At 29.4% G+C, this 13,795-nt stretch overlaps 2 protein-coding genes across 6 annotated transcripts; both read left to right on the top strand.

Moving 5' to 3' along the window:
* The first annotated feature begins 2,524 nt into the window (after positions 1-2,524).
* On the top strand, positions 2,525-7,511 carry LOC105830305 (radial spoke head protein 6 homolog A). The gene is made up of 11 exons (XM_036290039.1): positions 2,525-3,122; positions 3,457-3,646; positions 3,792-3,988; positions 4,091-4,178; positions 4,565-4,822; positions 4,963-5,085; positions 5,533-5,686; positions 5,841-5,992; positions 6,296-6,519; positions 6,843-7,027; positions 7,149-7,511. Exons 1-11 carry the CDS (start codon positions 3,004-3,006, stop codon positions 7,229-7,231), a joined length of 1,773 nt encoding a protein of 590 aa, XP_036145932.1. The 5' UTR covers positions 2,525-3,003; the 3' UTR covers positions 7,232-7,511.
* Positions 7,512-8,411: 900 nt separating this feature from the next.
* LOC105830306 (exosome complex component RRP46) lies at positions 8,412-11,841 on the top strand. Of its 5 annotated transcripts, XM_028192430.2 has the most exons (7): positions 8,412-8,489; positions 8,552-8,652; positions 8,786-8,960; positions 9,057-9,170; positions 9,251-9,372; positions 9,465-9,608; positions 9,684-9,866. In XM_028192430.2, the coding sequence occupies exons 3-7, from the start codon at positions 8,861-8,863 to the stop codon at positions 9,864-9,866; spliced, it is 663 nt and encodes a 220-aa protein (XP_028048231.1). In that variant the 5' UTR covers positions 8,412-8,489; positions 8,552-8,652; positions 8,786-8,860. The 5 variants fall into 5 exon arrangements, with proteins under 5 accessions (XP_028048231.1, XP_036145680.1, XP_012525003.1 ...); XM_036289787.1 differs by having other exon boundaries at positions 8,422-8,582; XM_012669549.3 differs by having other exon boundaries at positions 8,422-8,670.
* Positions 11,842-13,795: the final 1,954 nt, after the last annotated feature.

Below are 13,795 nucleotides of genomic sequence, written 5' to 3'. Positions count from 1 at the left end.
ATAACTCACGGGAGAAACTGGCCGAAAGAAGTATGGAACTTGAAGAGAACCGACCCCCGATATGCTTTTGGCCGATGTGGGTATGAGGAAGAGAAACCAGAGCAGAGTGATGACACGAAGAGGAGAGAGAGAGAGAGAGAGAGAAAAGAGAAGAAGAAAAAGAGAACATGGAGGGGATGAGTAGGGCTAGTAAAAGACGACGAGATGATCGACTAGCGAGAAAATGAGATGGCTTAAAGAGAAAGACAATGGTGGGGACTCATTCATACTCCAACGCCCCCGCAAATTACGAGGACCAACTCCGGCACTCGCCGTCTACATTCGAAATGCGTTCAATGCCGCTTGATTAACAAATTTATCGTTCTTCGCTCTTTTTCTAAGAGCATCGCCAGTGAATCATAAAAGAACTTGGAGAAAAATTCTGAAAATTATATATTTCTGGTCACATTCTCTTCTTTTAATATATTAGGATTTATAAAAGAAAACTAAAATTTAATATAAAAACGTCTGAATGATTTACGAAACTTTTTTATAAAATTTTGAATATATTTTAGATAGATTTATCCTTAATAGGATAAATTTTTTAGAAGTATTAGAGTATAATAATCTCTAATTTATAGGCAAATAAAGATTTGGAAAATTTTTTAGAAATAATTATTGAAATGTAATTAGCAATTAAATTAAATTAAATTGTAATTTCTAAATTATATCAAATAATAAATACATTTACGGAAATGCGGAAAATCTAAACTAATTTAATTTAAAAAAATAAAAACAATAAAATTTAACATGTCATCTCGATAAAGTAATTTCTGCAATAGAGCAAAAAAGAAAGTATTGTTAACACGTTAAAAAAGTTATCGCGTATTGTCATATTTTTGATTAATTAAAACATTTTTATTTTTATTTTCAGTTTTATTTATAATATTTATCACATACACTTGACTGTTACGACATTCGCGGAAAATAGAATGATCGAAGAAAATACCGTGTCGTCTATCGGACTATTATGCTATTCCGTGCACAAGCGAAAACTAGATTATTCGAACTCGTTTATCATCGTTATCGGTTGAAAATCGCATCTGCGATAGACGCTCATACATTAACGGCCTTTTGTTAATTAACGCATCTGGCCGTCGGTCAGAACAATGCGCGTCAAACGGCAGTGGCTATTGAATTTCGGCGAATCGGGTAATCTGTTCTGCTCCGAATCCGTCCGTCCGATACATGCCAGCTCGGGCAATCACGCGCTCACGTTTTATTAATCGACATACCATTTTGTTAATTACGTGGCATTATACGGCGGCGAAGTGCCGAGCGGAATGCCGAGTGACGCCACTAGCCCGTCGAAAATCATGCTGAATACCAAACTCGTGGGATAATGTGTGATACGTTCGCCCAACACCACCTGTTATAACTCTTGAAATTACGAAATCCTGGACTATATGCAATGTTTGAAGCTTACCACGTGTTCAACCAAATATCTCATGGGTGGTACGGCACAGTCGTAACAGTTCAGCTTATTGACGGTGTAGCAACAAATTGTAATTAAAGCTGCACGTATTGTACGCGATTGTGATTATATATTAGGGCTGTAATAATTGATAAAAAAATTTATATATGAGAGTTTGTAAATAAAGTATTTTGTAATTTTATGGAGAAACAAGAATGTATTATCGTCACTACTGATCTCTCATTTTCACTCCTTAAAGTATTCATAATTTTGTTAATAACAATTCTATATTTATGGTTAATGATTACTTACATATTGCCTTAACAAATATTAACAAACTATAATAGAATTCTTTGTTAGAAATTTATCTAACGTTAAAAATTGTAGACCTATAATATTTCTATATAATCATACTAATGGTAAGTAAATAATATAAACTAATGGAAGAAAATGCGTAAAAAATATATTTTTTTTATTTTGCAATTTAATAATCATGTAGGTAAATTTATAAACACAGATAAAAACATTTTTATTATCATTTCTATAACTATATTAAAAACGATTTATATCTCCCTCTATATATATGTGTATATATATATATATATAGAGAGAGAGGGAGACTTTTTATTTTGATCTTTTAGATATTTATTATTGCGGTAGTGTTTTAAAAATGGGGCATATGTTTTACGCTTTAAAAGAAAAGTGGGCGTCAAAGGAAACATCCAGTGACCTCGAGAAATGTCCGTCATATTTAGTACACCCGATAGATGATAACTATGTTTCAGGATGCAAGCTGATAGAAACTGTGAGCGTGCGATTCATCTTAATTGAGTCATATTGTTCATTCATATTTTTCTTTTAATTCATCTCTTTAGAGAATGACTGTATTATTGTATTGTATATAATAGACTAATAGAATAAAGAATACAAATAAAGGAAAAATATATAATAAAACATGCAAATTTATAAAGATATTTTAAACTAATGTTCAAAAAATTGTACATGTATATGTATATACTGATAATATCTATATTTACGTGTACACAAAAATCAATAATTTTATGCGTATAGTTTATACTTTAAATAGAACCTTCTGTTATACATTAAACTATTAAATATTTTCAATCTTTTTGTATAACTGTTTGCGTTTTCACATTTTCACTCGAAAATAAATTGTTTGATATAAATATGTAGGAAACGTAAAAACGTTTATCTTAATTGTCATTCTATTTACTTTCGACGAAGCTGATTAGCATTTTTACCAAAGTGTGATGTGTTGAAATAATTAGGTCATTAGATAAGATTTTATATTTTTGTAACAGCAATCACAGTGATTTCGCGCCACAGGATGGCTATGGACGGAAGAAACGGATGAATAGCGTCGATTAAAAAAAATCAGTTGGCGCTGATATAAGTTACCAAACGATGACAAAGCTTGCGTAGTGGTTACATTACTGCGATAATATTACAGAGTATCCGGCGATGTGACATCTCATGCAATTTTGCGAGCTAACTGCATGCAGTGAGACGTGGAAAATAACATAATAAGAATGGCATATTCTTATATCGTAGGAGAAGCACCTTCCGACGACGTTCCCAGCGTGAAGCACGATATCCGACGCGCCAAGATATTTCTTCAGAAACACAGCACGGGATCGGGTGACAGTTTGTACGCGTACCACTGAAATTTTTGCGAGATAAAAGCTATATAATTGTATTTCTTTTGTGTACTTTTGTTTTCAATATATTTCATATATTTACTACATACTTCTTTACAGAAAAAAATTCAGTAGTGCGAATCTATATTACAAACAATCGTATTACATTAATTCAGTAATAATATTTTTTCACTATTATATAACAATATATTGTTAAACACATTATATAAAAACTTTACAAAATAAATAAAATAAAAAAAAACAAAAACCTATTTTTAAAAAGTAAATAATACTCTGAATAAATTAAAAGGTTAGTATTAAGTAATTTCTAACAATTATTCTTAGATATGACCATTTAATCGAACTTTTGGCAAAAATATTGGCCGAACAGCCACAAAACGCTATTGATATTTTTGAAGAATATAGCAGAAAATTGAAGGAAGAGAGATTGAAGATTAAGACAAATTATCTTCGAGATTTATTCATACCACCTGTGCAGTACGATGATGCTAAGGAGCTTATTAAGCTTTTCCAGGTGCGATCTGACATGTAATAGATAATGAAATCATGTATTTCAAGTTTTCTTTAGATTTTAGATAAAGAACATACAAATGGCGCAAATAAAGCAAATTATAATTTTCATTTTACTTTACCTTTCAATCTTCTTACAATCACGGTAGGAAGTAAAGCGGATTGACGAAGGTGAGCAGGAGATGATAGGGAATGAGGAGGGCGATATGAAAAAGAAGCATTTTAACATGTTGGATATATTATTCTACTTTGAACAGACGGGTGTAGGATTGCCGCGACACGAAATAATATTACTTAATTTATCGATTCGGAAACTCGCCTCAACAATGCCACTTAAAAATATTAGGTATTCGAGTTACATGACTTATATTATATTCTCGAAACTTGATTGTACCATTGCGTATTTATTTAATAAAAATGCACTTTTTATTATTAATCGGTATTTTAGATTTTGGGGTAAAATACTTGGAAAATCTAAAAATTATTATATACTGGAAGCTGAACTTCAAGCGGATGAACTTGCTCGAAGATTAGAAGTAAAATGTTAATTAAATTAATTTTACTGATTGGCACAATTCTTGCACAGTACTGAAACACAGAATCGCATAACAGTTCAATCTATTCTTTAAATAAACGTAGTATTTTATAAAATATTTGGCATTATGAGTGACGCTGAGACAATTAATTATGCTACTATTCGTATTTATTATTTTTTTAGTTTTAATCATTACTATTCTATCAAGCTTAAACGTATAAATTACAGAATATTCTTGCCTTAGTATTAAAATAGCTTTATGTGAGTTAATAATAATAATAGCTTTATGTGAGTTTATAATAATAATAAATAAATGTTTAATATGCAGTTTATTGTGTAAGATTTTAAGACTTTCTAAAATTATTATAATATTTTCTTGAAAAATAGCAAAAGGAACATGAAATACAATCTAGAAAAGGAAACGAGGAAAACGAAGTCGAAACAGCTGCAAAATTTGCGAAAGAAGAAGCGATAAAAATTGAGAAGAACGATCTGGAAAGAACTGTTGAAACACTGGAAAGTCCGCGCGAAGATATGTTAGAAGGAAAGCCTTTGCAACTTATCTTTCCACCATTACCTGTTACTTCATGGAGATCATTGCCGGAAATACCAATAGAGAGAATCGGAAGCGGTCTTAATAAAAAAGTGCGCTTTTACGCAAATTCTCGATTATCAGAATATCAAAACAGTAATATTTGAGATAATCGTATAATAAATTAATATTTGACTAGCGTCACATCGCACATTTCTTTCATCTTTAGTTATCTCATGGTAACGATATTTAGGTGTATTTTGTGTGCAACGCGCCTGGATTAGACGAGTGGATCGAACTTCCAACGGTTACACCGCAACAGATAGTAATTGCACGACAGATTGTTCGATACTGTACGGGAAACTTGGAGACACCGGTACGTGATGCCTTTTAATGAAGGAGATCCCAGGTTAGAGCAATGTTATTTGTGAACACATCCACAACATCAGCATCTATAACGTTAACTCGCATATTACTTTAATGTCTATAATATCTGGTAATATGCGTAATCAAAATTTCACGAAACAATATATAATATAATAACATAAATTAATAAAAATGAAAAGAGCGAATTATAATTAGAAATTCATGTACTAGTGTTACGTATAGTAACTACATAGCGTAATACCTTTTTGGCAATATACATGCATATACACATACATACATACGTATATTAAAGAAAAGAAATTATTAAAAATCAAGTAACAAACACATTTTAATAAACAAATAAATTATAATAAAATTAATTTTGATTAATTTATTCTTTTCTTTCAGTTCTTATTTCTTTAAGTTGTCGATATATTGTTTTTAAATTCCAAAATAGATTTACAGTTTTCCGCCATTTCCTGGTACCGAAAAGAATTATCTTCGTGCACAAATTGCAAGGATCAGTGCGACTACTCACGTTTCGCCGATTGGTTTCTTCACATTCGGTGGAGAAGACGAAGATGAATTAATAAAAGAAGAAAGAAAAGAAAGTAATACATAACTAATTGTAATTCTATAGAATAATTTCTCAAGAAGGCAACAATGCAAATAGCAATTATTATTATTAATATAAGTACATTATCTAGTTGTACATTAACCTAGAGACTATTTAAAAATAGTAAAATTTTTTAAAAGTTTACACAGAAGAAGAGTTATCAGAAAATATTAATTACGATCCACTGCCAATCAAGGATCTCGTAGATTCTTCCATGTCAAATTGGTGTCATTTTAGTCCGTATATTCTTAAACAAGGAAGAACTGTATGGTGGAATCTTGAGGAGGAAGATAATGTCAATGTTAGTTGATTACACACACACACACACACACACATACACACACATATACACACGCGCGCATTTTAATTCTCGTTATAAAAATGATTTAATTACTTGCGAAAATCTTTATCGAGTGTTTGATAAGGAGCTTTAATTATACGTGTCATTTGATAAGTTTGGTAAATTTTTGTAAAATAACACATCTAGTAAACTCTTCAAATCCCCCCTTCCCTCAAATTTAATTTTCCAGGCGTCACATCGACAAATAAATGGTGACGTCATTTTATAAAAATTTACAAAATTTATCAAATAATTTATGTATAGAAAGTATTCGAAGAAGAAGAGGAAGAAATCGTGGAGGAAGATGATGTAAAGATGATGGAGAAAGAAATCGGACCTCCTCTTTTAACTCCTTTATCTGAGGATGCTATTGTTGACTCCGTGTTACCATGGACTGCTAAACAATCATCATACATACAACCAGACATTGCGGTAGCTTTAGTTAGGTCAAATATCTGGCCTGGAGCATTCGCATTCGCAGCAGAAAAGTACGTAAATATCAACTTAACTTTTTTGAGTATTAATGTTTAAAATTAATTGAAAAATTAATTATTAGTATTAATATTAAAATACAAAATAATTTTACATAAATTTTTGCAACAAAGAAATAGTAAAAAGCAAAACAATTTGAAATTTATTTCATACCACACATGTAGAACTCATTGCGCATTCCATCCTATTGTATTGCAAATAATCGTTTACGGGTTATATAATATAAAAAAGGACATTAAAAAAAGAAATGCTGAGTTACATTGTAAGGAGATTAATGCATATAAAATTGCACTAAAATGTTTTAATGGTGTTATTATAGACGTTTCGCTACTATGTATATTGGTTGGGGCCACAAATACAATGCATATAATTATAGTCCTTCTAATGTACCACCTGTTCAAGATCAATATAAAATGGGATCAGAAATTATGGAAATTCGTGATCCTACTGTCCAAGAAGAAGAAGCATATCAATTAACCCATTTACCACCAACAGTACTAAAGGGTAATTCTTAAAAAATATATCTTTTTAAAATAATTATAAAATATAATAATAAAGCAATATTTTCTCTCTTCCGCATTAAATTTTTTACTCTTTTCAAAATAATTTTTTCCTATAAAAGAAGAAATATTAGATGAAGAGGACGAGGGAAAAAAGGAAGAAGAAGAAGAAATAGATGATGATGATGAGGAGGAAGATGATGAATAACATTTCTTGCATATTATCACATATAATACATTTATTACATTTCTAAATTTCTGTCTTACATATTACATAAATATTTCTCCAAGTATAAGCCAGAATCATGTAATTTAATGTACTAATAATAATAATAATAATAATAATAATAATATAATTTTACCTTTTCAAAACGTATTTCAAATTATTATTATGTACTCGTATTAAATGTGTAAATATATGTATATACATACGTATACATACTATAAAATCCATATGTATATGAGTGTGTGTGTTTAAATAATAATAAAATGTAATAATATTATATATGTACATATACATGTATTTATAATAAAAATAAAATCAGGATTGAGCGTTTACAAATATTATTAAATCAAAATTGAAGATTTAAAATATAATTGTAAAGTATTTAAACACAAAATAATCTTTTTAAGAAGATAAAAAAGCACCGAGTATATGTGTTTCTTAATAAAAAAACTATTGTACCAAATTAAAATAAAAAATGATTTATATATAAGAAACTCGACACTGTTAAAACCAAATAAAGAAAACGATAATAAAAACAATTTATAAATAATAAAACTTTAATCTGAATATTATTACTTTAATTATTATAGTTGTAGATTTAATTCCTCAAGTTTTTTTACATAAAAATTTTTAATTTCATTTAAATTTTTTAAATTTCTATTGTTACTTTTTTAATTCTTTGTGATTAAATTTTATAATCTATTAAAATATCACTTGGATTGGAAAGAAAGACTTTTTAAATAAATACTACAAAGAGAAAGAATACAAATAAAAACATATATATATACACGTGCATACACGTATTACCTGATTTTATTTTTCAAAAGTAGTTGAAAGTAGTCTCACCTAGTTAAGACTCGAACTCCACTTAACAAAGATTTAAACCCCACTTAACAGAAATTTGTACCACATTTCGGAGATTTGAATCTCATTTAGTAGATTTCAAACCCAAATTAATAGACTTTTAGCCAAGATTCAAACTTTATTTAGTGAAGACTCGAATCAAATCTTACTTAGTTGAGACTCGAACTTATTTAGCGGAGATTCGAACCCAGAGAGAAATCTCTAATATTGAGAATTAATTATCTTGCGTTGGTTAGGGTCTATCCAAACAACCTGCATAACCTGCATAATGAAAATAATTACATTTCTATTATGGGGATTCGCGTAAATTATGATTAGATAATTTTCTTTACGCATATACAACTATGCAAGTTGTGTAGACAGACCCTTACTATATGTATGTACATACTATTTGTGTTCGGTTTGTACTTCTAATACTTCTAACCTCTTGGTTCTTAGTGCACTGCGAGCTGCCAGTATTGACATGATGGTTAGTCGGTGTGGTCGGTGATGCTCACTATTGCTCAGTGGTGCCCGGTGTTCACACGCGTGTTTTAGAGGTTAAAACGAGGAATAGAGTAATAAGATTCATTAAAGTGAAGGATTAATTCGATAAATGAATAGAAATAAATAAATTGAAGACCGAATTTTGTACAGAGAATACAGACATTTATATCTGATATCTGTTTGCAGATAAGGCACATTAAACTGAAAAAAGTTGTTTCTTCAACGATTATCTGAATAAAAAATCTGTATAATCTAGACGAAATGACCGAAAACGCTACTGAAGTCGATTGCATACTACGACCTATGAACTGTGAAATTAGTTTACTATCAAGATCTGATGGCTCTACAATGTTTATGCAAGGTATATATATATATATATATATATAAAACAAATGAGAGGAATATTATTATAATATTTTATGAACATTATTTTAATTATGAATTCTCTTATATGTAGGTGATACCACAATTATTGCAGGTGTAAATGGGCCTTTGGAAACAAAAAGCCAAAAAATGGCATATGACAGAGTTTCTATTGAAGTTACGTATACACCTCTTAAAGGCCCAGCAAGTAAGTTTGTCAAAATTAATATGAATTGATGTTTTTGCATTAATTTTTAGCTATACAATTATCTATCAATTATTTTTCAGAGGTGGACGATAGATTAATTGAAACATATATAAAAGAGACTTGTGAATCTGCTGTATTAATTTCATTTCATCCTAATACCATGGTGTGTATTAATCTGCAAGAGATGCAAGATTCTGGTGGGGTAAGATTTCACTTTGTATTATATGTAATTAGTAACAAATCTTTCAAGTAAAAATTGAATAATATATGAATATAAAAAAAATTAAATTTTAGTTACTAGCCTGTGCTATTAATGCATCATGTTTGGCATTAATTAATTCAGGACTTTCTATGAAATTCACTATTGCAGCTGTAAGTTGCATGATACAAAAAGAAACAGGAGAACTAATAATGGATCCTGATAACTCACAATTAAAAGTATTTATAAATAATAATAAATAATACATAAAACATATGCTTTTAAGAGATAATATTTTTTATAATTATTTACAGAATGCAAAAGCGGAATTTACATATGCATTTGACAGTATTAACAATGATATTATATGCTGTCATAGCGTTGGCCAATTCTCTCAAAGTGAGTTTTTGGCTTCTATGGATAAGTGCAGACAAGTCAGTAAATATGTTTTTGATTATTATAGGGAAGTAACAAAAAAGTATGCAAATATAATATAATATTATAATATTGTGTTCTCAAATAAACTTTTTTTTATCTTCTGAATTAATTAAATCGTCAGCATATACATTAACAACATATTAATTAACTATCAAAGATTATTAACGGAGAAAAGTCTGAATGTGACTACGGTTGTGATTTAGCTGTGACTTTATTTTCAAGTACCTCTACATAAAATATAGGTATAATTAATGTCTATAAGTCCCATAGGCAATTCCCATAAGTTGTCCAAGAGTAACATTATAGAAGATGTCTGTCAGATATATATATATATATGTATAACCAACTTTATAACTTAGTCCTTTTTTTCTGTATTGTCCTTGATGGAAATATTTTATTGAAAATTTCTCTCAATTGATCCATTTTATTGAAATTTGTTAGTCATTAAAACTCATTAAACTTTTTGAAATTTATTAAATTTATTTTATTATTATTTAACAAAAATATAAATTTTATTAATTTTAATGAATCTTAAAAAACCTTAACGAATTTTAATGAATTTTAATGCATTTCAACGAATCTTGATGAGTTTTAATGAAAAGGGAACAATTAAAAGATTTTCAGTAATATTTATTCCATCAGAGGTGTTATCCAATTTACAATAATTGCCTAGTGTTTACATGAAAAAGAGTTTTACAAATTTAAACTAAACAATATGTAAATTTATGTAGATTTAATATTAAAACGTATATACACACAGCATAACTTTGCTCGTAGGTTATAACATGGAGAATAACTACAAAATTGTGAACATTACTTACGAAGTTCATAGACATTGGCTTCGTCATTCAATATTCACGTTTTATGGACATAGAGGCGTTATAGAGTAAATTCACTGTTAAATCGTACGTAGTAGTGACCGCTCTCAAGATTTTCTTTGCTATTAATTGTAGGTAATTTTTATTTTTACCCAGACAACATAATGTCCAAAATCGGGACATAAGACGTCTTTAAGATGTTTTTTAGTCATATTTTTTAAAATGTTTAAAAGACATTTTTAAGACGTCTTATGTCCAGATTTTGGACATTATGTTATCTGGGTATCAATTTAAAAAATTGAATATCGACAGTTGATAATATTAATACTTTAATATTAATTATTTTTTAGTTTACAAGATTTGATCTATTGATAATATCGCGACATATAAAAAAATCTTTCAGTCACTAAAAATCCTTCTTACATATATATGTTTTTTTTTGTCTAAAAGAAACCTATTTGTAAAAGTTGAACTAAAATCATGGGCATTGTTTTTGAAAACAATCCAATTTCCATTTATTAAATTCAACATATTATATAATATACACATGTATATAAACTGTTAGTTAACGGTATGTATATTATTATAAAAATGAAAAGATAATTCCTTTATCAACTGTACATAAGATTATAATATTATATATATTTTGCGTCACACATTGATGCTTAAATTTTATGTTTTTATTGTGTAAATTTAATTATAAAAGTATATTTAAACTTATCATTTATTACTGTTAATTAAAAAGCAAAATATTTAGTTTTTATCGATCAAGTATCTGCATTTCAGTTTCTAATTGTTACCAAAAGAGGATGCAATATGCGTTCTGATTCCTGCTGCCCCCGTTCTGATATATTCTATAATACATTCTTATTGTTTTACATTTAAAAATTATTAAAATATATAGTAGCCTTCTTGCATATCATAAATCTAAATTCACATTTATAATATTAAGCCTTACATTTTATCAAATAATTTAAATTATAACAACAAAAATTAATTATTTTAGAATTATATATGTTATATATGTGTGTGTGTGTGTGTGGTGTGTTAATAGAATCAATTTTAGAATTTTATCAAGAAAGATTAAGATATATTAACTCATAATTATGAAATTAACATTACAACAACAAAAACTGAAACGTATTAAATTCAGAATACCATAAATGACATATGTTACAAGCAAACGTTAAATAATAATTAAAGTTTATTATAATATTATGATGGGGATTTTACTATAACAATTGTATATATTTAACTAGCAGACCATCAAGTGGCAAACAATTTAAACAAACCATCAAAAGTATTCTATGTTCATAGCTCTCTCTATCTTAGCCGTTTGGAACTGGCATTTAACTGTAAGTCCTGTATGTCTATCCATATGCGCATCATATATACATATGTAAGAGAAAAAAACAGGCTTTTAAGCCTATTACACGAGGAAGAAGAAGATATTTAACTGTTAAAACAAATAATAAAAATAATAAAGAATCGTTTGATTCTTTATTATTAAGAAGTTTATAATCTCGAAAGTGAATATAATGAAAATACAACTTGTATTTAGAGTGCGTTCTACCGCGTTTAAAGAGGAGCGGATATCTGTCGGTAGGGCCACGCCTGGTCGCCAATCACAGGCTGTACCTACCATCGGCGTGTATTCTTTGTGTCCTCCGAACCCTTTTAGTCCTTCTTTCTGGCTCTCAAGAATCCAAAGATTTAGTATGGAGGGGGGGAGCACCTCTGGACGTCCATTAAGTACAGAAATGAGCCTTCCAAACGTAGGAGAGAGAAAGAGCGCCACGAACGGGTCGGACCAGATCCTCTCCGACCAGGCCCAAGACCGAGAGAGACCTGAAGTACGGAGTAAGATGAAAGAAGTGAGAAAGTATGAAAGAATGAAAGAGAAAGACACAATCGAAGCCGGGTCAGACTGGGCCGCGTTTAGTTGAGGTCGCCTCGGGCCCTCAGACCATTAACAAGGAGCGGAGCAATTTATGGACCGGCTCGCTCATTTCCACTTTATTATTATTTTCTCATCTCATAGATGGTCTTCAGTGTCGTTTTGTTCTGCCTCCTCTGTTGCTCGTCCAACAGCTTCTCTTCTTTCCCGCCTTTCTCCCCTCGTTTCTCTCTTTCTCTCGTGAAATTAATACCCACAGCTGAACTGGGAGAGCCACCGGCGAGTCGCGGCGACTCTGCGATCAGTTCAGAGAGGGTACCTTTGGATGGGCAAAAAATTGCGAAATGCGAAATATTATTGCGACGTATTGCCTCCTCTTATCTTTCAACCTCTTACATTGATAATAATTTCAACTTGAGCTTATTGGCCCAGCACTGTGTCCGAATGTACATGCATGCCATAATTATACCTTATTACACATCATAATTTTGAAGCTATCTCTAATAACTTACACACATGATACAGAGCACAATGTTTAACCAATAAATTCATCACAGTCATGCCAAAATATTTGAAAACATGAAATAATCATTTGATTGTATTTAATATTTTTGTAATTAATTTCAAATTCAAAGAGATTTATTAAATAAATTTTATAAAATGCAAAAATAAAATACGAAGAAGCAATAAAGTTACACTATGAAAATTCACTTAAACGCGAGGTTGCAATTGCTATTAATATACGACAGCAAGATTGTGCGATTCATTGAACAAGATTGTTAGGGTAATTCTACCTTGTTAAAAACTATTTAGTATTACGTCTTTAATATTATGTTTAATCTTCCTAAAGTTAGTCATAATTCACACTTTCGTTAAGCTTTGCATTTATAAAAAATATTCTAGTTGTAGAGATTGTGCGATAATATTTTTTTTGTTTTGTTAATTTTAATATTTCTCTACTAAATACAAACATGAGAATTGAAAAATATGATAAAAAGCGATAACTTTTACACAAAATATTCGAAATTTTCATTTTTGAAAAACATTCTTTTTATCTAATATTGTCTTTATTACCAAATATGTTCTTCAAAATAAAATGCTTTGATGACAACAATAATTTATCTTTTAACGTCAGTAACAATTAATACAATGTCGATATCTTTCTTTTATGTAATGTTTTTACATTTAATCTGATATAAGTTCGCATAAGTATACACATTGTCGTATATTAATTGGGCTGATAAAACCTCGGTACACGAATTAATTTTAAACA

The sequence above is a fragment of the Monomorium pharaonis genome, chromosome 7 (genome assembly GCF_013373865.1).
Source record: "Monomorium pharaonis isolate MP-MQ-018 chromosome 7, ASM1337386v2, whole genome shotgun sequence".
Taxonomy (NCBI): Eukaryota; Metazoa; Arthropoda; class Insecta; order Hymenoptera; family Formicidae; genus Monomorium; species Monomorium pharaonis.
The sequence above is the reverse complement of the archived record's forward strand: the minus strand, read 5'-3'. Positions and strand labels throughout refer to the sequence as shown.